General features: G+C 36.4%; 1 protein-coding gene across 5 annotated transcripts in view; it reads right to left on the bottom strand.

Moving 5' to 3' along the window:
- Positions 1 to 22,196, bottom strand: part of ABI2 (abl interactor 2) — a 72,629-nt gene that overhangs the window by 30,289 nt on the left and 20,144 nt on the right. For 4 of the 5 annotated variants that reach the window (XR_014895137.1, XM_085299356.1, XM_085299354.1 and 1 more), the window contains exons 2-3: positions 12,170 to 12,337; positions 3,998 to 4,174 (exon numbers count right to left, since the gene is read on the bottom strand). Coding sequence is in view for 4 of the 5 variants with exons in the window: in XM_085299356.1 (XP_085155482.1) it covers positions 3,998 to 4,174; positions 12,170 to 12,337 (345 nt within the window). In the remaining variant the exon portion in view is untranslated. The remainder of the gene's footprint in view (positions 1 to 3,997; positions 4,175 to 12,169; positions 12,338 to 22,196) is intronic. The other variant, XM_085299355.1, reaches the window with a different exon arrangement.

Here is a 22,196-nt window from a genome sequence, read left to right as displayed (position 1 = left end):
AAAGAGAATATTACACAGGGGGAGGCTTATGCTCAGCTAAGCCTGCTACATATTCAATGTATCGTTTTTTCTGCATCAGGTTAGCACAACATTCCTCCCTTGTCAGTGATCTAGTAGATATGCTTAAATCAGTCAGTATTTTCCTACAAAGCTTTTAAAATTAACTGTGTTAGCTTCCTTATATAAATGCTTTAATTGATACCACAAAATATCTATCTGCAGTGAAATCATTCGAATAGAAGGTCTGATACAGGAGGGAAGAGGAGGCATTGTTTTATATGATCAGTAACATTCATCTTAACCATCTCCCCGTGTGTAATAGTCTCTGAAGAATAAGAATGGAAATCCAGCCCTGAGGTTTCTTACCTTAAATCTAAGCAACCACTTAATGCATAAATGGAGCAAATAAAAGAGGTAAGGAAAAAAAGCATTGAAAGGTTAGTTGGAACTTCAGGATATGAAGAGAAAGGAAAAAGGAAAGAAAAAAGTTAAGCATTCAGCATTAACAAAATAATGTATCAGTAGATCATAGAAAGAGTGGTTAAAGCAGAATGTGTCATGAACGAAAGATTTTCAGGCTGAAACTTTTAATATACATTGATCAAAAAGCTTTTAGATTAATACCTTAAAATTAAAGCTTAAATATTTGTACAACTATTTATTCAGGTTCTTACAGTGCTAACAAAAGCACTGAAAGCTTCTCTCCTTTCAAAATGGAACACGAGTTCTAGGTAGACTAACTTCAGAAATTAATTACAGCTTTCAAAGAATAGCCTTATCAATATCCTTGACTAATATAAACTGTTATATGTATTAGCATAATTACAAGTAGCTGAAACAGAATCCTCTRGAGTATTAACCAAATATATATTCTTTCATAGATAATGCTGGCTGTTAACTCTTAATCTGATGCCATGAGAAACCCTTGTGCAAAGAGCAGGAGCAAATCATCATGTCTTGCAAGATGTACAGCAGTCTAAAAATCAGTATTTTCTAAACTATATATTAAGACATTAACCAACAGCAAAATACAATTTTAAAGTTTAGGCACTAGCATTTTGGCATTAAGTCATACAATGTCTTGCTAGCACAATACTCTACATTATCTTTCCCCACAACAAAATTGTTTAAAAGATTTCTTCTTCCATTTGAGTATCTTTTAATTTATTTTTAGTCCAATTACTTTAAGTTTATCATATTTCTTATACTGTTTGTAACGAACATAAAATATGGCAGAATCTCAACAGTGGAACATCCTGAGCGACTATTTTCATTCATCCATTCAGTTCACAAAGAGACCATAATGTATCAAAGAAAATGTAATCTCATTTCCTGAAATAATCTGTTTTTAAGTTTAAAGTTCCACAGATGTATCTTCCACAAGGGTCTCTGCTTCACCCAGCTACCCTGGCAGAACCAAGTCCACTCTTTCTGGCCAGAGAGATCGACAGATTACAYGGAAGGGTCCATCAGCTGAGATCCTTTCCTCAGCAGTATTTCTTATTAATTACGATGCCTTAATACAACCACACTCCCCTCTGAATGGGTCAAACCTCTCACCTATTAAGAAACCAAACTGCAGAGCACCTTCTCCTACAGACAGTACCCACATATGCTTTGAGCTTCTGAATGGTACAAATAGGTGCTCAAGTTGCTATACTACTTCTCTCAATGAGGCACACGGGATTTCTTGGCCTAGGACGCTCCCCGTTTCTCCTGTATTACTCCTTCTCCAGCGTGCCATCATTTTCAGGAGCTGCAACGAATGCTTGCTGCAATAGCTCTTTTATTAATAGATCGTCCTGACAGTGCATAATTCTGGGTCAAAGTGCTATTGGGGAAGCTCTGTAGCAGAAAAGGCAGATGGAGGACAATGAATGCATACTGAGGCACTGCTAGGGTAACTAAAATTTTAAAGCTGTTTACCCAATAATTCTTTCTGAACCCTCAATTTAAGGGAAAATGCCACAGCTAAAGCAATACACAGCTATAAATACACAAATTTATAGCTCCAACCCCTTTTCTTTTAACATGTGGTTTTACTAGATCTCCTGCTGGAGAGTGAACTATTCTGTAGTTACTGAAGCAGAACAAAAACAGCATGTTGATCAGCACAACTGGCCACTTTCTCCCCGTCAGCAAGGGAACTGTTCTTTCTTCCTCACTGCAAGCAGGATGAACACCACTGGAACAGATCTATGAAACTTACATTAAAGATGGCATGACTTTAGGTTTGTTGGTTATCGCTTGGTTAAATATACAATACTTCTTCATTTTTTAAATATAGTGCATTGTAAATATCATTTGGAAGATGTTTCAAGCATATCACAAGCATAACAAATGGGTGCAAACATCCATTTGAGTCATTATTAATTTGATGAATTATGTTCTTTTGAAAGAAAATAATTCATTGCATCACAGTGGGTGCAATTCCACTACATTGAGGCAAGTGGGATACCAAGAACAATGGTTTAGAGCCAGTGCTAAATAAATTTGTGCTGCAGAGCAACTAAAAACTACTCTTTAATGAGTTCTAAAATAATCTTATTAAAACAAAAGTGATCATTAAAATATTAGCAATAGTAATCCTACAGGTTAATATGCTCCATCCATATCCAGAAGGAGTTCTGCTGACCTGCATAAAGTCAGAATTTGTAAGAATTGGCAGTAGATTTTGACGCAAGAATGACCATCTCCTGGGGAAAACAGTAGTTAATAACGATGGTTGTTTTAATTATTATTTCAAGTCAAGATAAAAAGAGTCATTTGCCTTTTTTTAACCTGATCAGAGTTATAAACTGAGGCTGACTCTTTCGCTAAGAAATGGAGGGGGGGAAGACTTTCTGTTAACTAACAGGATGTTGAGAAGATCTTGAGTAAAATCACTCTGAAAAGACATTWAAACAGGACTGTTCAGGATTTGAACCTTAAGATTCTGGTTATATGATCCGTAGTCATTTGAACAATTATCCAAAGCAGATAGCTCAAATTGAACAACGTAWGTAATCCAATGCAGTTTGGTGTCAAGCAAAAGGAATTCTGGTGTATTTTGACTGGAAGAAGCATCTTACCCTACAGCTACTTACAAGGTTTACAGGTTTGTTAGTCTGTCATGTAAAAATGACACTGCTTTGTGTTATTTACYTTTCTTCTCCTGGAACTTTAATACTGTCAGTGTTCTCATTTCCGTATTTGTTTTCCTGGCAGCACAAGTTAACAATAAGCTCACATCTGCTGAGACTGTGTTCACATTCAGGACATGCTTTTAAGAAAGGCATATCTAATTTTGCACGTGACATTCCTACTGTTCTGTACACACAGCTAATACTTGCATACAACAGCATCAGTTGCATCTCAGTCTGCTCTTTCCCCTGAAATTCCTCCTTTTTCTTAGTGTTAAAAGGCAAAACCAGCTGGTTTAGAACTCAGCAGGAAAATTCCCATTCTGAAACTCCGTATGGCACATAAGTTGTATAGAGCTCACTTTAACAAAGCACATCACAGGATATGGTATAATATGCTCTGCCAAAAAGAAGAGAAAGGAGCAAATGATACTTCTTATGCAAACCCTTTCTTCAGGTGAGCTCCAAAGTAAGCCAGTGGCAATTACAGCTCGATCATACTTTGTTTTAGAAAAGCAATAGTTCGTCCTTAGCCTTTCATTACTCACGTATATCCTGGCAACTGATTCAAACCAGAATAGCAGAATCAAGCAAACAGATATTTAGAAGCACTTTACTGGCTGAAATCCATAGTCCCAAACATCCTCAAAAATCAGACTGAGTGGATTTGCAAGGTTCAGAAACATAGAGGCAAGGGAAGGAGAAAGAGCAATTGGAAATTAGGCAGAATTCCTCTTACGTGTATAGACACACTGGGAAGACAAACCATGCCAGGTAAGGAGAAACTGGYATATTACCATGAAAAACATCAAGTATTTTGAAAATACACAAAGACAATGTATTTGCAGTTTGTCTGTTTTAACAGTATCACCTACCTTCACTCCATGTCCAATATCATCTAGAATTGTATAATCAATAGGTTTCCTGATGTAGCGAACTGGTCGCTCCAGGTTAGCTGGTGCAATGATTTTGTGAGTTCTTGAGGTGTTTTTGTTTGTAGTCAAGATACCAATTTCTCTTCTAGCAACTTTCTCTTTGTGAATGTCCACCGTCTACAAAAGACGTAGTGTATTTACTAACAGCGGTAGGCATTTGAACACAGTTAGTATAAAAAAACTGAATCAGTTCTAACGTTTTGCAGATCTTGGTATACTGTGATAAACATATCACTACATGTATTTTCTTACAGCATCTTTGTTCAGGTTACTGTTGAACTCATCACTTCTAGACCCACATGTATAGCTAAGGGTTCTTTGGGGTTTCTATCACTCTTGCTGTTTATAATTCAGAAAAATTCTTTCTCCTGTCCACTCTTAGTAGTTTCCACTGAATTACTAACACTGATCTATACTATTTCTTTAATTACCCTTTCTAATTTTAAAATTGCTCTTGAAGCTCCTCTTTGAAACAGTGTCCAACTAGATGAAGTACAAGGGTATCTTCCTAAATCCTAACTTTTAAGACCTGCAAAGCAAACTATAAATAAGTTTTCTTAGGTTGCAGAACAGTTTGCTAAACTACRACTAGTAGTCTTACAAGAGAATAAAGTTTCAGTCAGACAAATCAGATAAGATATTTTAAGTCTTTATAAAAGGCTCATTACGAAGCAATGACTGGATTTGAGAAAATGCTCAGTACTAACTTAACTCTATGCACAGTGAAGCCAATGGTTGAACACAGTGCCTTCACTAAAAATAGATAAAGCCAACATTGAAAATCCTTCCCTTCATATATCACAATGACTACTACAGGAGAATACCTAGTGCAAGAAAAAAACCTAATGAAAATATGTTGTCTAAACACATGTACTTGAATGTTGTTTGGGAAGAGGACTAGGAAAAAGGAAAATTTACCTAAAAACATTATACATCTTTGCCAGGACAGAAATTTTTAAATCCTAGGGTTACTCATGTCATTTAAAAAAAAGAAAAAAGAAAAAAAAAGACTCTTTTTATCACAACTTTCCTTAGAGGAAATTTGCCAAAGTTATGAACAAAGGTTTAAGTTACAGGCTCAAAAAGTAAGAATCACCATCATTAGGATTTCTCTTCATTCAGATATTTGTAAGATTTCTTATTATCATTTCAGTGACCATGAATGGCACCAGGTAGACTTTACACGGTTAAGCAAGAGAGAGGCTCTGTAGTAACTAAAGATCAGGTACAAATGAGAATTCATTTTCATAAGACAAGTTTTATGAGTTTTAATTTTCTGCAAGCAGATACTGGGGAGGTGAGGTTGGTTGTCAACTCTGTTTCATCCTTCTGTTTGTGCCACACATAGCAGAACAAGTAAACTAGATCCTGTGTTATCTTCTGCAATCACCAGGACTTAAAAAACAAACAAACAAGAAAAAAAAAATCCAAGGAATTGTTTCTTCAAATTCTTTCCAAAAAAGGAGATTTTCACAAATATCAGGGGCATTATAGGCAGGTTTAAATCACTATCTATCAAGATTTCCCACTAACATATTTTCAATTGTTTGCAATTTTCCTAAATTTTAAAACACTGAACAGAACTTTCTCATGTGTATTTCTACCATCTCCAGTATGATCTAACTAGATCTGGAAATTTTCTGATGAAGCAGCACAGCTACAGAATGTAAGCTACAGAAAAATACATTATTCGAGGTCAAAAAAATGTTGGCAAATCTCTCTTTGAAAAACTCCAGTTTGTTGAGTAATGATCTGAAATTTAATAGGGGTGATTAAACTGTCTGGGACCTATCTTCCACCACCCTCACAAAAACCCACTCAAATTTGTCCAAAATACAAGCCTTTGCAGAAATTCAGAGTTCATACAAGCTTAATAGAAACCTGCACATTATAACAGCTAATACTTTAGCAAGTAAACCGCTCTCCAATCAATTTGGCCCTTCCTGAAGTTCCCAGTGATGACCAGGTCTACGCACTGTCCCTCAGCGCAATGGAGCAGGTCGGCCTCTTCACAGCTCCTACAGTATTACTGCTTGTACAAGCATCAGCGTAAACACAGCACGTAAACATGCTCCACTGCACAGTACCCAAAACGTGCCACTCTGAATCAGGGCAGGATTCTTTTTTTTCTTTCGTCACATGTTTTTATCCCTTCCCTGTGCCCGACCTTTGCCTCTACGGCACAGCAGAAGGAGACACCCCGGGAACAAGCAGCAGCCGTACCAAAGACACTGTCTACAGAATCCTCACCTCACCTGCTGGGTGATCAGAAATCAGGCCCTCTTTTGATAACCTAAATGTATGTGCCTGCAGCAACTCAGTAGACAAGCTCATGTTTACTATAGCTGAAGAATTCAAGCTCTGCTGTTATCACAGACTTCATCTGTGATCTGGACATGTCGCTAGAGAAGTGCAGAAATATTACACTGACAACTCTATGTACTTTATCTTACAGGCCTCTGATCCAGTTTTCTAAAATGCTGAACATCCCCAGCTACAACATCAATGCTATGAATCTGAAATGCTTTAAGATATTTCAGACAGCCTGAAACACCAAAATCTCATGGGTCTTAATGTGGTCAGTCAAAACTGGTTTATGCCTTGAACATTAAACTCTCAATGCCTCAATTCTTATCTTCCATCTACAAATCAAAAAGAAAGTAATTAGTGCAGTGTTGGCAAGATTATTTCTTCCTTTCCCTAAAGCTCAAGAGCTTGACCTCTGCAACCTTAAGTCATGTTCTTTCAGCATTTTACTATACAATTATCTAAAGATACAATGTGACTGCATGCACATGCTATTGTAGGGATGGTATCTTGGCACTGTGCAAACTTGTTTCCATGAATGAAAAAGGGTGTTTTAATTATTAATAAGAGCTATGAGTACATCTGGTTTCCTTAAGGAATAGCGTGATCAGCGAGGCATGCCTACAGTAATAAACAATGAAATGCATAAAAACTAATTAAAAGCTGAAGCTCAAGTAATGGGAATTTTGTTGCCTGACAATTCAGAACAGTTTCTTTAACTGCTGAGGAATGACTGATGGTTTTAAAACGGCACCCACAAATACCTTCAAAATTCTATTGAAAAGCATTCCGCTAGCAGGTTTTTCAAAAATTTCATTCTCTAGCCTCGTAGACTATTGGAATCCTAAGATCTTAAGACATCTATAAAACAACAAAGAGGAACACTGAGGTATTTGGTTACTAGAGAAAGGAGCAAAGATTAACCTACTACTAAAGAAAATGAAAATATTAATCCTTAACAGACAGCAATTATTGCCTCTAGCACTGACATTAATGCCTTACGCAAGACAGGAGACTGCTAACAGAACATTTGTTCAGGAATTTAGAAATCTTTGTTGACATAACATCATTTTTAAAACACTCGATTCAAAAAATATCCAAGGAGAGAAGGAAAAAATTAGTATGTTTTAGGGGCTATAACTTGACTAACAAAACATCTGGCTTTGGAAGGTCTGCCAGGAAAAGCAGATGGGATGTATTCTGCTCTTCTATAACTTAAATCACTATTCTCTAACAAGAAATTTTGGGTTTCTGGCAATATTATTACATAATTTTTCCCATAGCTCCATTAACCATTGGCAACAGCTTTTAATTGACAGATAGCACACAGTTTGTTAGAGATTAAGCTCATTACTACCAGCTTTTGATATGCTTTCCAAAATGCCTACAATAAGGCAAGGGCTACCTCGGCAGAGAGGGGGGAAAACCACCTTGTTTTTTTCTATTAGGAATTTTCTGAGCCACTTTGAACTGTCAATCTTCCATACCAAGTTCAATAAAAATAGCCTCAAGTTTTGTAAGGATTAAAAATAGTGAATATTTTAMGTAATTTCTGGGATTCCCAAATTAAGGGTATTTACCACTTCATTTAGTAGTCCCTGAACTYGTAGTTTTTAGAAATACTCTCTTTTAGATGTGAAATTTTTCAGAGTATTAAGTTAGCATTTTGAAAGTCCAATCTGCAGTGAAAATGCAGAAATAAAGCATTCCAGTTTCAATTCACAATTTACTGTCGCTGTGTTAGTCTAGGCTTTTAAAATACAGTCAAAATTTCTTAAGAGAAAAGGCTGCTTAAATACAATGTTGCCAGTTGGATTTTTTTTTAAATCTAGTTTGCTAGATCTTAAAAAAATGAATTCAAAAATTACCTTGACAATCAGATTACTGCTTTAAAATAAGCAACTGTCCAAACTTAACACCTTAGGAATGTGACATTGTAGTTGYTTCAACTGTTGAGAAAGAGGTTATAATGATACCAAAATGCTGAAAAGCTACCTGCTCTGTACACTGCTAAAATCTACTCTGAAAAATAGATTTGCATTATCACTTGCAAAGGAGTGTGGCTATACTCACAGCTTGTTAAAAAAAAAAAAAAAAAAGACAACTAAAAACATCTCCAAGCCTTTCCTGATATATCAAGAGAAAGTCCAGCTGAACTTCCCTGCAGAGAGGAGCCCACTCACACATGCTGTTACAGTTAAACCGAGCATCGCGTGCTGACTACAGAGCAGTTCAAATCCACAGGCTTCCCAGCACCTACGAACTGCTCTGACAGACAGCGTCGTGGGGGTCGATTTCTGTAGGAACTGCATGAAGCAGACTTCTCCATCACGCAGCGCTGTTGAAGATAATTCATCGCTATTACTATATTTGAACACTGCAACAGTTGCTTATAAATTAGACTGTTTTCAGGCTACCTTGTTCACTAAAAATACTTTGTAACCAAACCTGACAAAAATAATTGCTCATCATACAAAATTGAAACCTGAAAATCTGCCAGATTAATTTAAAGAATTTGGACATTATCAACATTCCAGAGCATTTGCTGACTTGAAAAAATTAATGCAAATGCTTTAGCAAGTATAAATACTTATACAGATGATCTGTATTTAGTATTTAAATTTTCAGCCAAATACGAAACAGTGCACACCATCTAGTTCTGGACAAAGTTCAAGAAGGCAAGTAAGAATAGATTCATCAGCTTTCAGACCAAATTAAAGCAGTCTTCAATTTTAAACCAATAGGATTTAATCACTTGCATAAAAATAGTTTCAATAGTAGTAATTTTCTTATTCAGGACCTACGTATAATCTGAAAAAACACAAATGATTATCAACTTCCTTTTCAGTTCTTTGTTTAAGTTGGCATATGGAAAGAAACATAGAAAGTGATATAATTTGGCATTCTGTCAACGAACAGAAAACTAGAATATTTCATCTTCTAAAGTTAATCAAGTCTCTTCAAGTCAGAGCTACATTGAACAAAAAAGGCACTTTTGAAAAAGTTTTTTTACTAAGAGCTAAATGATTTTTCTCCTTTCTTTGGAGAATATGTGGAAACCTAGAACTTCAACTCAAAATTAAAAGCAGGTCTACACAGCCAGATGTCATAATCTGCACTAGTGTGTTCTACATTTAAATATCAATACCTACTGAACAAAGTATTAATGCAATAATGCATAGTCAAATATGAGTGGATAGTAGTTACRAGTCTCTTATCTGTTCCAAAACACTGACATCATTTCAAGTAAGATTGTTTGAACTGTTAATTTGGCTTTTTACCCATGAAGCTTTTGAAGTGGTGCTAGAAACAGTACACTAAACTTGACCCCCGGTGTGAAAAAGCCTACAGAAATTTTCTGCAGGTTAGGCCTGTTCCAGGATAAGAAGTATAATCAAAGTTCCTGAACAGAAATGGTTTATTACATACAAGCTATGATAAAAGAAATAAAAAATGTTGAAAGGAAAATAACCATTGAAATTAAGAGAGAAAATATAGCCAACTACAACACCAGTATCATGGGATGAACCCATTTCCACATGTATTAAATTCAACTTTAAAAAGTTCCTTGGACCACAACACACGTGCATGTGTGCCTGTGAAATACTTTAAGCTCTGTTTTGTTGTACAATTGCAGCGTATGAATTCTGGTAGATGCATCTCCATTGGGTATTGGGCACTGGAAATTTAATGGTCCATTTTAAATAACTACCCAGTTTGCATATGTACCAATCCTGCCTATGCAGCAAAGACGATCAGACTTCACATCTCAATCTGCATAAAACTCATTCTCAGAAGGAAAAAATTCCATGATACGTCTCCCAAAAGCTGAGTTACTCAAACTGTGTGACAAATTTTTCGCACCAATAAAATGCAGAATCTAGTGAAGTCTGAATGAAAATATTTTTCCTTAATATATTGTCTTCTGCATCAGGCTCTCAAATAATTGAAATACTTATCAACTGGCCCTAGCTTGCCTGCCAAGAAGCATATATCCAAGACTGTGTGCATACAGGTATATTTGTATGTGGGTGTATACAGGTGTATTTGTGTGTTTACACACACAGAGCATATATAGAGCATGTAAGTATACACATGCACACACAAATACATGCAAGATGTACGTAATAATATAAAATTTGTGGCTGGGGGGGGGGGGATGACTTGCCCATAGATTAAAAAGTAGCATGCAGTGGAAGAAAGCTTCTCAGCTTATTTCTGAGAAACCAGTTGCATGAGATAATTGAGCCAGCCTAATAGTACAGTGCCTTCAAAAAGGCAAACCCCCAACACCCCCTCCATTTCTTCGCATCTGCTCCGGAATTCATCTGATCCCTCAGTGAGCCAATTCAGCTCATTAACCTAGAATGAAGTTATTCACTTCTTTTGCTGGGCCAGATCACTGCCAGCTTAGCAAGCTTTTCAGCACCAGCAAGGCAAGTTAACAGATGAGCTTAACTCACTTTACAGAAAAAAATTCAACTTTCAGAGAATTTATAAGTGTGATCATTCACAAGATACATAAATAATAATCTCTCAACCAGAGACAAAGTAACTGTAAAAAATATGGCAGCCACTCTGAATACTAAGATATCTATCAGTTCTCTTTGATTCATTTATAAAAATACACCACACTATTCTGATCTTTGTTCCCTTCTATCCTGCTCTGGTGTTGTTTCATAATGCTGCATCATCCTCTGAATCCACTCACTCTTCTTCCCTCTTCCAGATCTACATACTGATTAACTACTTGCTTATTTCCTAACTTACACAGCTCCCACTTCCAAATCTCTTTCTAAATACCACATTCCTCTTTTCTTAATTGTAACACCATCATATGGAGACCAAGAAATTTCATCAAACTTCTAGTAGCTAAAATATATTGGTCAAAACAGGACACAAAAGTGCCTGCCTACCTCTGTCTTCTAGAAATGCTCAGTAACGGAGCCAATCAACTCTCTAGTAAATAAAAAAACAGAATGTGCTGTTTCATTGCTCTTACTTTTTCCTCTTAATCCATCATTTGCATGCAAGCCTCCAATATATCTATTCTTTATCTTCAACCCACTCCAGTAGGCAGAGTCAGAACTCTCATCAGTGTAATAGCAGGACACAGGTTCCCGATATTAGTAGTTTAGTTTATTGCTGCTCGGAAAAACTGCAAACCATGGCAGGAGTTGTAAAGCTATATACAAACACGAGACAGCATCATTTCACCTTCCGTTCGTGTCATTGCAAACAACACCTTCAGAAAAGCCAGAAGAGAAGTATTTTTACCACCTACGCTTTTGTCATCAATATTACAGCAACAGGAAAAGTAAAAAGATGACAAGCATAATTTTCCACTGTTTATTTCATACTTCCTTCTAATTCTAAGTGCACGTAGCCATTTAATAGCAGGCACAGTAAGCCACCAGGTAAGAGTTGGATTAGTTAATCTGCCCCTCAATGTAATATTCGGAATTTCTCATTAGCAGTTTTCCTGTGCTTTTCACTTCACAGGCAAAACAAAACCCTCTAAACAATAAACAGATCAAGATTATATTTAATTTCTTATCCTATGTAACATGCTCACACTAACAAAAATATCATAAAATCACGAGAAGAGATGCTTCCCAGGTTTAACATGAGAATCAATATATCCCTCTGTTTYAAGGGAAAGTATGTTTTCTCATTCCTAAAATATCAGGTAAGCCTAACTCACAAATAATTTTATCCTTGCTGTACAATTTCAAGAACAAATTGCAAATAAATAAATAAATAAATAAAAGGGGGGGGGAAAGGAAAAAAGGAAAAAATTCTCACTTGTGAAATATGGTTGATTGAAGATTCCATGCGTCGAAGCTGGGATGCCTGGATATCCAGCATTTGGAGAACATTGTTGGCCAAAGTGTTGATCAGATAGGCTACGCTTGCTAATGACTGGGTTGTGTAGGCTTTGGTTTCTTCTAGGGCTCGCTGCTTATCTGCTGACTAAAAGAAGAAATAAAAGTTTATTTAGTAAAGTCTCTCAGGTAAATATTTTCCAGATTAACTCCTCTTGTCTCTCTTTAAAGGATAAGTATTTCTAGATGTCTAACTAATTCTGCATTAAAATTATCATTTTTCTTCCTTTACATTTCTTCATCATACAAAAGATACTAACTTTGTACATTAGCAGTTTCTATACTTTACAAAAGGAACTAAGCTATTATACATGCTAATCATTTCCAGAAATATCTAAAAGTGCAACATCTTATATTGCATTTTAGCAATAAACTTCAAAAGCGCTCTCAAATACTTAACACTTTTTATGATTTTATACTCATAATGTGGTTTGTTTATCCAATGAGACACAAAATGTTCTTATTACAGAATTAAGGCTTCTTTCTAAATTTGTATTTCAATTAGACCTCCWAAGTGCTTCCAAGGATCTGTCAAACACCATATTCTTCAACTCTCCAAATTATTGAAACCTCATTACTGCCATGAATGGCCATTAGAAATGGAAGTACTTTGTCACAATGAATGAACTATAATTACTCTCCTAAGAATTAAAGTTGAGAGGAAACATTTTTAAAAAGAACAAGTCCACACTCTAGATTCAAACCTGCTTTGTACTTTCCTACCCTGTCAATATTGTCTTCCATGAAGAATTAGTATGATCCATTTTTCTAGTAGCAGAGGACTTAAAAATATGCAGGCTATCAAGCCTCAAGAAGTTAGCACACACTTTTAAAAACATTAGAATTATTAAGCTAAGAGTTTAGACCACAGGGTTCTGTTTCTCATAGAATAGTAGTTAACATCACTAAAACCTAATTTGTATACAGTATAAAGAATACAGCTTAAAGCACTGGTAAAACATACAACTGAGATAATCCCCGGTTTCCAGTTTTTAGGCTTTGAATACACTGAATTGCAATCAGGTGATGTTCAGCCTCCTCACAGTCTGACTGCACTGTTTTGGGGGCAGGTTCAGCTCAGTTGGTTAGAGCGTGGTGCTGCTAATGCCACGGTCGTAGGTTCAGCCCCCGTATGGGCTATGCTGAGGGCTGGACTAGGTGACCTCCAGAGGTCCCTTCCAACCTTACCAGTCTATGATTCTATGATTCTCAAGCAACAGCTGACAAGCGGCCTCTACTCCCACCTCCCATCATGATACTAAATTTCCTAATTTCCTTTTTCTCTGCATGTGATTCACACAAGCTGAGTGTCAGATACAAGAAACATGCTCTTACATTAGGGAGGAAAAATTAAGTAATTCCACATCTTTCAGCAAAAGTTGAGTCTATGATCCATTTGGCTCTATGTATTTTAGGGAAATGCTGAAAGCAAGGCTATCTTTACTTCAGAAAAACCATCCGTACAGCTCAATATACTTCCTGAGGCTCTGCACTAAGAACCTTAAGAGCAAAATTGGTAGCTTTCAAGAAAAATATCCATGTCAGTACAGATTCAGGACTTCAGTTAAATCCCCATATCAAAGATGCTGAATAGTTTTTGTTTACAAGTAGCCTCCTGTGCATCAATTCAGAGCAATGGTTTCCTCACTGAACTGCTAGCTTCCATCTTCTTGCAGGTATCAAGAAGATACTGGTAAGCAGATTGCCAGACTGGTATCACTTCCTATTCTGCTTCCTAGAACGGAGGATAGCAGCAGTAGCTGCTAACAAGAGCTCCCAAAATGGTCCAGGAAGGGAGGAATGCTGTGGAAGGCAAGCAGTCTTCCCTGGCTGTTTCCTTCCCATACAGCAGATGGGAAGACAACTTCTCGGGGCACAGCAAGGGGATGTTTCCCAACAGTATACTCTTGTAAATATTGCCTGACGTCCAGCTATAAAGGAGGAGGGAAAATGCTATCCCCAGACCCGACCTTCAAGCAACTGGGTAGCACGTATTTTTTATAAAAGAGCTCCAAACTTATTGTAAGGACTTCCCATATGTAGGGAAACAGAGCTCTCTGCCTCCACTTCCATACTACTGGTTTCTAAACGCAGCGAAAACTTTTCCCCTATTCCTACACATAACTTCAGCCGGCTGTGCAAACATCACCACAGCAGGCATACACAAAGGACACTTTTACAGCTATGCAATTTCTAAATAGCAACAATAAAAATGACCAGAAGCTCGTGAGTTTTGCTCTGCAGCTGCTGACCAAGTCTATTTATAGAAGCAGAAACTGCTGATTTACATTAGCACAGTGTACATCCAGAATAGCTGAGCAGAAGCCAGGAAACGCAATTTTGTCATTAATAGCCAAAGTGTTTGAACAAAAGGAAGATGCTATCGTTCTAGAAGTTATGAACTTCTGCTATGACCTTATTGCTTAAAGAAGCACCAGATATGAATCCACATTGAGAGCTAGTCCTTCCACTGATGGAACCTAATAGCCAAATTGAAGTCACACCTCTTCATACTAATTCAAATCAATAAGGAGCTGACTTCTCTGTGTTCAAACACCAAAAACTTTTTTTTTTTTTTTTTTTTTTTTACAAACAACAGTCCTATAAACACATTCGGAACTAGTATTAGCACAAAAACCCTTTTGATTGAATGCTCCAGTTCATGCATTTTGCTGATGGCCCAAAAAAGTATGGTTCGCTCTGTATGGCTTTATATAAAACCTGGAAACAAACTTGACTCATGCTTGGCACAGCAAAATTAAATTTGAAACGTCTTTCTATATACTGTAAGATGCAAAATGTGTTTAATTTTCAAACCAAAATCAGTATTTATACCTACTGTCAAGCCACCTCATGATAAAAGGTTTTTATTTGATGACAGGATTTTAAAATAATCAAGTTTACCTTAAAAATTTTCAAGCGAGTTGAAAACTTGGGCCTTACACAACTAACCAGAAAAACAATCTGAAATACTTACAGCATGTTAGAAGTTCCCCCATGGAGCTATAATAATGCACATCAACTCAATTTTAGCTTGGAACGATAAGCAGTATTTATATAATTTATATAAATTTATATAATTTATATAACGATAAGCAGTATCTTTTTAAAAGCAGATTTCCAGAGACGGTATGTTATCATACACTCCTACGTAACCAGTTCCCCACTTATGCTCCCGAAGGATGCAAAATTACATTGTTAGCAACTGCTGCCATGCTCAAAGAGATCAAATGATTTAGAGAATTAAATGGTACACTGATTACTACACCTGGGTATTCTGTGTAACTAATGGAGTATCTTTAGTATCTGCAAATAAACTCACAATTTCAAGTCATCAGAAAGTCAAACTGAAGTATAACCCTCATCAGAGTAAGATTTGATACCCTGATTTTAACTCACAACAGATAAAGGATTTAAATACAATGTTATCTCGTCAGCTTCCAGCTTGGACATATCAAACAGTGGTACAAAGGTACCCGAACATCACAGCTGGATCATTTGCACAGCCTTAAGGAGATAAAAAAACTGTATCACTGATGTCTTCTATGCCTACATTAGCTAATTCACATGCAGCAACTTAGCATCTATCTATATCATTATTTTTCTACACAATGCACACACACCCTGGTCCATGCTGAGCTGCAAAGGCAGCATCCTTTTCTCATGCTCTCAGTAGTGRGGGAGAGCACTATTTCAAACTGAGCACAGAGAGCTCATCTGACGCTACTGTCAGCCACATATGGGGAGAGGAGGGTGGCAGCTACCATTAAGAGAGGCTACATCAGCCACAGCAGGATATGATACCCCATACACTTAGATGGGGCAGCGGCCAGTGCCCTGCCCAGCTCTCTCCTGGAGAAGGCTTTCAGCTTTTTAGAAAGCACTCACTACTTCAGGGAAGAAAACTAACTAAATAAATAAACTGCAGACTAAATGGAAATATTTCACTGGATGGATCCTGCCTGTAAGCCACAGACTAGATCACAGAGGCTACTCTGTATGGAGCTGGGGCTTTTAGATAACAGGAGAAAGTCAAAGTATTCACTGAAGTCAGCTACCAATGCACTGACTTCAAATTTAGCCAGCAAACGCATATATTACATATACAGTGCAATGGTATATGCTTACTTTCAGAAACTGTAGAGAAAGTATATTAATAGTTTCCACTCCTAAATGCAAGTCCAAACAAAGACGGACACTAAACCTGAAAGAGCTCAGGAACGATAATACAAATACTCAGTTGAAAATATTTCTCCTTTTTCTATCAGATTGTAGAACCCAAATTTAAGTGAAAAGTTGAGTATTTTTCAGGCAGAGCATAGTGCCTGCACATCACTTTTTCTAGCCACATTGAAAACTCCATTTAAACAGCACAATTACAATACCAGATTTGAATAAGAAATGGCCTAGACTACTGACTACATAAGATACCCTTTAACTTTAGAAATTAAATCTTTCAAATTTTTTCTATGTAGGGAAATATAAACTTTTGTTCTTATACAAGCAATATGAAAATAGATGAAAAAAGGAAGAAAAAAGGACATTAAATGGAAAATGTGGAGCAGATGAGAGAAGAAACTATGCAGCAATGCACTAAGGTATGCAAAATGCCAAAATAATTTGGCTATATGAACAGCAAAAACAAATCTTACATGTACATGTATCACAGAAAACAGGGCTAGAGAAGACCCAAGAGAATTTAATGGATCTGCAAACCCCCAAGTGGTATCAGCCAGAACACAGTGATGAAGCCTGTTAGGCCACTTTAAGAACTTTAAATTCCTACAAAAAGACAGCTAGCAATGTAGAAAAAAAAAATACTGGAAGGAAACAAATGAGGGAGGCAACTTGAGCACTGCAGCAACAYTTATCACTACAGTGAGAATATCAGCTCAACTAGATGAAACAAGCAGTGCTATCAGGAGAAAAATTAGAAGAAGAAACATTTCAGAGAGCAACRTGTTTTTAAAAAACAAACAAACAAACAAAAAACACTCTTTTGGAAGAAGTCAGTTAAGAGACATCTGAAAGTTCATCAGAGGAAGCACTAAAAAGTTCCCGGCAGTTTAGCTAGATGCAGTAGTTATCTTTCTTGCTTTGGTTCCAAAAATTTACGATTGTTTAACCATTAGTCATTAACTTGGAAGTCCAAAGTTTTTATTTGGGCTAACAGAACTTATACAACAAATTCTATTAGCCAAGCCAGGTGCTCGGGGCCTCTGGGCACGTAAAGAAACTGTGATGTCTAAGTCAGATCCTGATAACAAAAGATAACAGAATCTGTTGCCTTTAATCTCAATATGATGAACAGCGTTTTCGTCCAAGATTAATGGTTAATGTTGAACTGTGGGGGGCGAGGGGAGGTAGTTTTTCTTTCTTGAGGCTACCACCATTCACAACTATCCCTAAACCTAAAAATCTCCTAACAAAAATTTCTGAATGGAAAATCCCAATTCATATTCAAATCAACTCCTCACTGTTCAATGTGTTTACTCAGTAACACTTAGCTGTCAAACTGGAAACTGAAGTTCAAAAGTGTAATATGGGACTAACTACACTGATAGATGTGTCCAGAATCTAATAATCACTTCTCAACATATGTAATATATCTCAATATTTTTCAAAGCAGGACTGTTTAGTGAAACAAAATTCATACTTAACATAACATATAYGATAAAAATTTAACAGTAAAATCTTAAGAATCAGCCCGAAGACATTTTGTTTAATCAATACAGTAGTTGTTCCTTTAGATTACTGCTTATAGATACCCAAAGGGGCATTTGTCTAAGATCAGCAAGTAAAACTCCTCAGGTTTCTGTCTAGGTTTCATGAGCTCCAAGAAGCCTGAAGAACAAAAGTTACAAGTCACAGAGTTCAACAAACTTTCATTATTCAATACAAAACATATGCAACTGTGATAGTGACACAGAACGCTACTTCAGTTTTTCTGGGAAAAACAGAAAATTGAGCTTTTATATCACTTTTCCACCACTTTTCCATTTTATCTGTTGCTGAATTCCTTGAAATTAATGGAAGCCTTATACATAATTAAATATTTTATACACATTTATTTAACTGCACAGATGGTATTTGCTTAGCCCATCCAAGTGTTTTCCAAGGACCTTTGGAAAGCTAGAAAAAATGACTGAGAAGAAAACTAAGCATCATTAGTTCCATAATTATGCCAGAATGATGCCAAAAAGTTAGATAACTGTCAGTGGAAAATACAATAGCTTTCTGTTTTAACAAGCTACCTCATTAAATACTTGCTCAAGAACATCTCATATTACTACTTCACTACTTCATTCCCAGTATACAAGTGTGATATACAATTCACAAGTAACTGGTCTTATCCATATTATATAAGAAGTAGATGAAACAAGTATGAAAAACCAGAAGCAATCAGTGACATGTTAGAACAGAAAGAAATAAGATCTGTCATAACTCTTGAAAAAGTTAGTGCTGCAGGACGATTAGAAAGCTTCAGAATCTTTTTTTCCTCAGTATGTAGGAAGATCTATGTGTTCTATTAGTTAGTATACTGAATACAGGGGGAAATCCAGTCCACCTGTTCTTTAGTACAACCATAGGTCCAAAGTAGTTGGAGTTGGGAGAAGTCGAAATTTTTCTTCACTATCAATTGCAAATCTCTAAGTGTAAACCTTCTTCTCCAGTTATTTGCTCATTTGTCTAATTACTACTGTGATCCTTATTTTAGCAAGGGAAAGTGCCAGCTTGATCTATTCATGACCCTATTCAAAAGTATACGAATTTCTTTATAAAAATAAGGGAGTTGACAGTCATCTTCCCCACGTGCACTCTACTCCATAAACATTATGAATTACTCAAATGTTAAGAAACATAACTAAAATTTCAGCTATAGATGGGGAACACTTCTTCATATGTACCCTTCTACACACCCACGGACAATTTCTCTGACAACTTTTTATCATTTTATATACAACAGAACATCATAAGCAGTAAAATACAATACAAAATACACAAGCAGCAAATACAAGTAAAATACACAAGTAGCAAAATGCACTGAGATCACGAAACACAAAAGACAAGATTAATGAGACAGGTAATTTGTAATAGAATGTGGTAGAAATGGTAGCCCTGGACTTTGGAGATAAAATATTTTTACTTTGTAATTAATTCTAAGGTGGCCTTATTTGGATAAATAACTAAAAGTTACATGCTTGACAACTCTCTCTACCATCTGTGAAGAGTGGAGCATGCTAAGCATAGTAGCGGTGGTTGCTCCTTTTTTTATTAGTGAAGTACTCTCAGCAGTGACAGCACACAGAGCAAGAATCAGCCCTACAATAACCTTGAGCTGTCATCGGTGTATACAAAGAGGTAACAGTCAGCCATCTAAAACATCTCCCTTACAAACATCTTCAGTCAAACTGCAAACTATGTTTCTTTCTTTGCGATCAATTGTACCAGACAACATCTAAATGAAAGGCCCAACACAACACCTTTTGAGCTGAGATCATGCAGCAATCCAAGCACAGCCATCAGTGAAGCTGTACAAGGAGCTCTGGCATTCAGGCAAAACTTAATCATTACAGAAAATACCAGTGTTAAAATTAAGAATATACAAAAACTATCATTAGATTTTATAATTCAAACATCATTCAAAGAGCAAACCATAAATGTGGTATTAAAAAAAAAAGCCATTTCCAAATGCAAGGTTAAGTACATTCTTCATATTCCACTGAAACAAATATAAATAAGGTTCTTTCTATGTTCTTTATAATAATTTAACTTAAATTGTCTAAATATTAATAAAAACCATACTGAGGTATATACTTCCCATTTATACTTCTGCAAAGTCTTTGACATCATTTTGTTCTGTTTTTCACATTCTACATCAGATTACTAGAAACTCTGTATTGATACACTAATTAGATGTCATTAGAATTTCTTGATTGTAAATGTGACTTCCTAAATTTTTAAGCCAGCAGAAGCTCAGTATCAATAAGCAGTTGCAGCTAACATCAAGTCATTCTCCTTATTAAAGTCTTGTTTTTAGTGCAGTTCATTCATTTCATATTTTCATTTCTGTGCTAAATCTCAGAATGTAGGTTTGATTAACAGCTAGAAAAGCTACCTTTCAAAGAAACATATGCAGAGCCTAACCTCCTCTATAGGAGCTGGAAAAGCAGCTTTCTAAAATACATTTGGCATACTTCAAGGCTGCCAGTGAGGGAAACATTAATCCACTGGTTCGAAATCTATGACAACAACATCATCACACTGCATCCCAAGTTAAAACAAAAAATGACAGCTGTGAACCAGCACAGTTTCTCTGACATCTAATGACTTGCAGCACTGTTTTCACACTGGTAGCACCACTGCAATAAATCTGCCATCCACTTCCCTCAAGTGTCACCTGGATCAAACTTAGTATTTATTTCCATACATTCACTAACACTGAAGATCACTTCCACGTGCWAACGTCTTATAAAACCAGCAAGTTTCTGCTTTTTGAAAGTAGGCCCAAAGCACTGTTTACATTCAGAAGCAGGGTATGTTTCATTCATATAAATGAACTAAACAAGGTTTCAATGAAGTTTGTTCACCACATAGTGTAGTTTATAATGACACATCATAGAAAACTGAACAGCATTCTAGCATCCAGATGCGTTCGCACCTGAAACGTAGTTAACATGTAGCTATACTAACAGTATTTCATCACTGCTTTGTAGTATATGTAGATCTTGCTTGAGAAGCAATGAACAATGACATAATCCTCTTTCCCGTGTGTATATAGAGCTGACACTGCTTATTCTGACAATTAATAGAGGCTTTTAACTTCACCTTACTCTATTAGCTCTTCTGCAACAACACAGCTGAGAGAACAGGATCATTTTCTAGTTAACACCACAATATAATCATTATTAGAATTCCAAATACAAGGCTAGATTTTCCTTTAATACGAGCACAAACTCACCATGTCTGTCAAGCCATCAGAGACTATTTCAATACAAATRTGCTGAATGAAGACCTGGAGAAAGAAACAGATCTGCAGGCTACACTTTGCTATTTACGGTATCTACTGTTCTATGATGCTTCACTGAGGAAATTATAGTGTGCAACAGACTTTTCACTGAGTGTACAAGTAAAACTCACTGGTGCTTTCAATTCCCCTCAAAAAACAACTTTACAGATACTTGATAAAAATAAAACAAGTTATAATACCATCTAAAAAGTTGCTTTTCAGAAGCAAAATGGGCTTCAGAAGTTAAAACAAACTACAGTCTTTGAGTAATTACATTCCACTATATAAAAACTGTTATTCACATCAAGTGTTTTCTCCTTAACAAAATCAAAAGGGAAGATTTTTAATCCCTTTCAAACAATCTGACCAAATCTATCAGTTAGATATAGATAGATAGATAGATAGGTACAGATATAGATAGCTGGATATAGAAAGGTTATCTCAATTTCCTAAAACATTCTCCAGTTCACAGAGGAGCACGTAACATCTTAGTTTTTCCCAATTTTGCCAATTTCTTCTTTCTCCTACAAATTCTCTAGTCAATTCATTACACAGCAATGACTGAGGCCAACTAACCGCTTGAATTCACCATCGCAGGCAGTTAGCTGTAGCAGCAGAAGCAGCCCACTGCCAGAGATTACAATCTTATAGCAAGAAAAGCTAAGCGGGATGCATTGCCATGWCATCAACCATCACAGTTTACAGCCTAAAGTACTATATAATTAGTCAGATAGCAGGACAGGTTAGCAAGTCAGGCTGTAATTGCAGCATATAAGGGGAAGATATACACCCTATTCAGCCAACAGCCCTCAAAAGACAGGCAGGCAAGGAGGTAGAGATGACACCCACGTCAGCTACCACAGCTACATCAGGCTGCTACTGGGCCATGCTGCATCAGGCACAGCCAAAAGGAGTATGTTAGCCCAAATACCAAAGC

Source organism: Rhea americana, unplaced genomic scaffold (assembly GCF_003343005.1).
Source record: "Rhea americana isolate MKP2758 unplaced genomic scaffold, rheAme1 scaffold_15, whole genome shotgun sequence".
NCBI classification, from domain to species: domain Eukaryota; kingdom Metazoa; phylum Chordata; class Aves; order Rheiformes; family Rheidae; genus Rhea; species Rhea americana.
The sequence above is the reverse complement of the archived record's forward strand: the minus strand, read 5'-3'. Positions and strand labels throughout refer to the sequence as shown.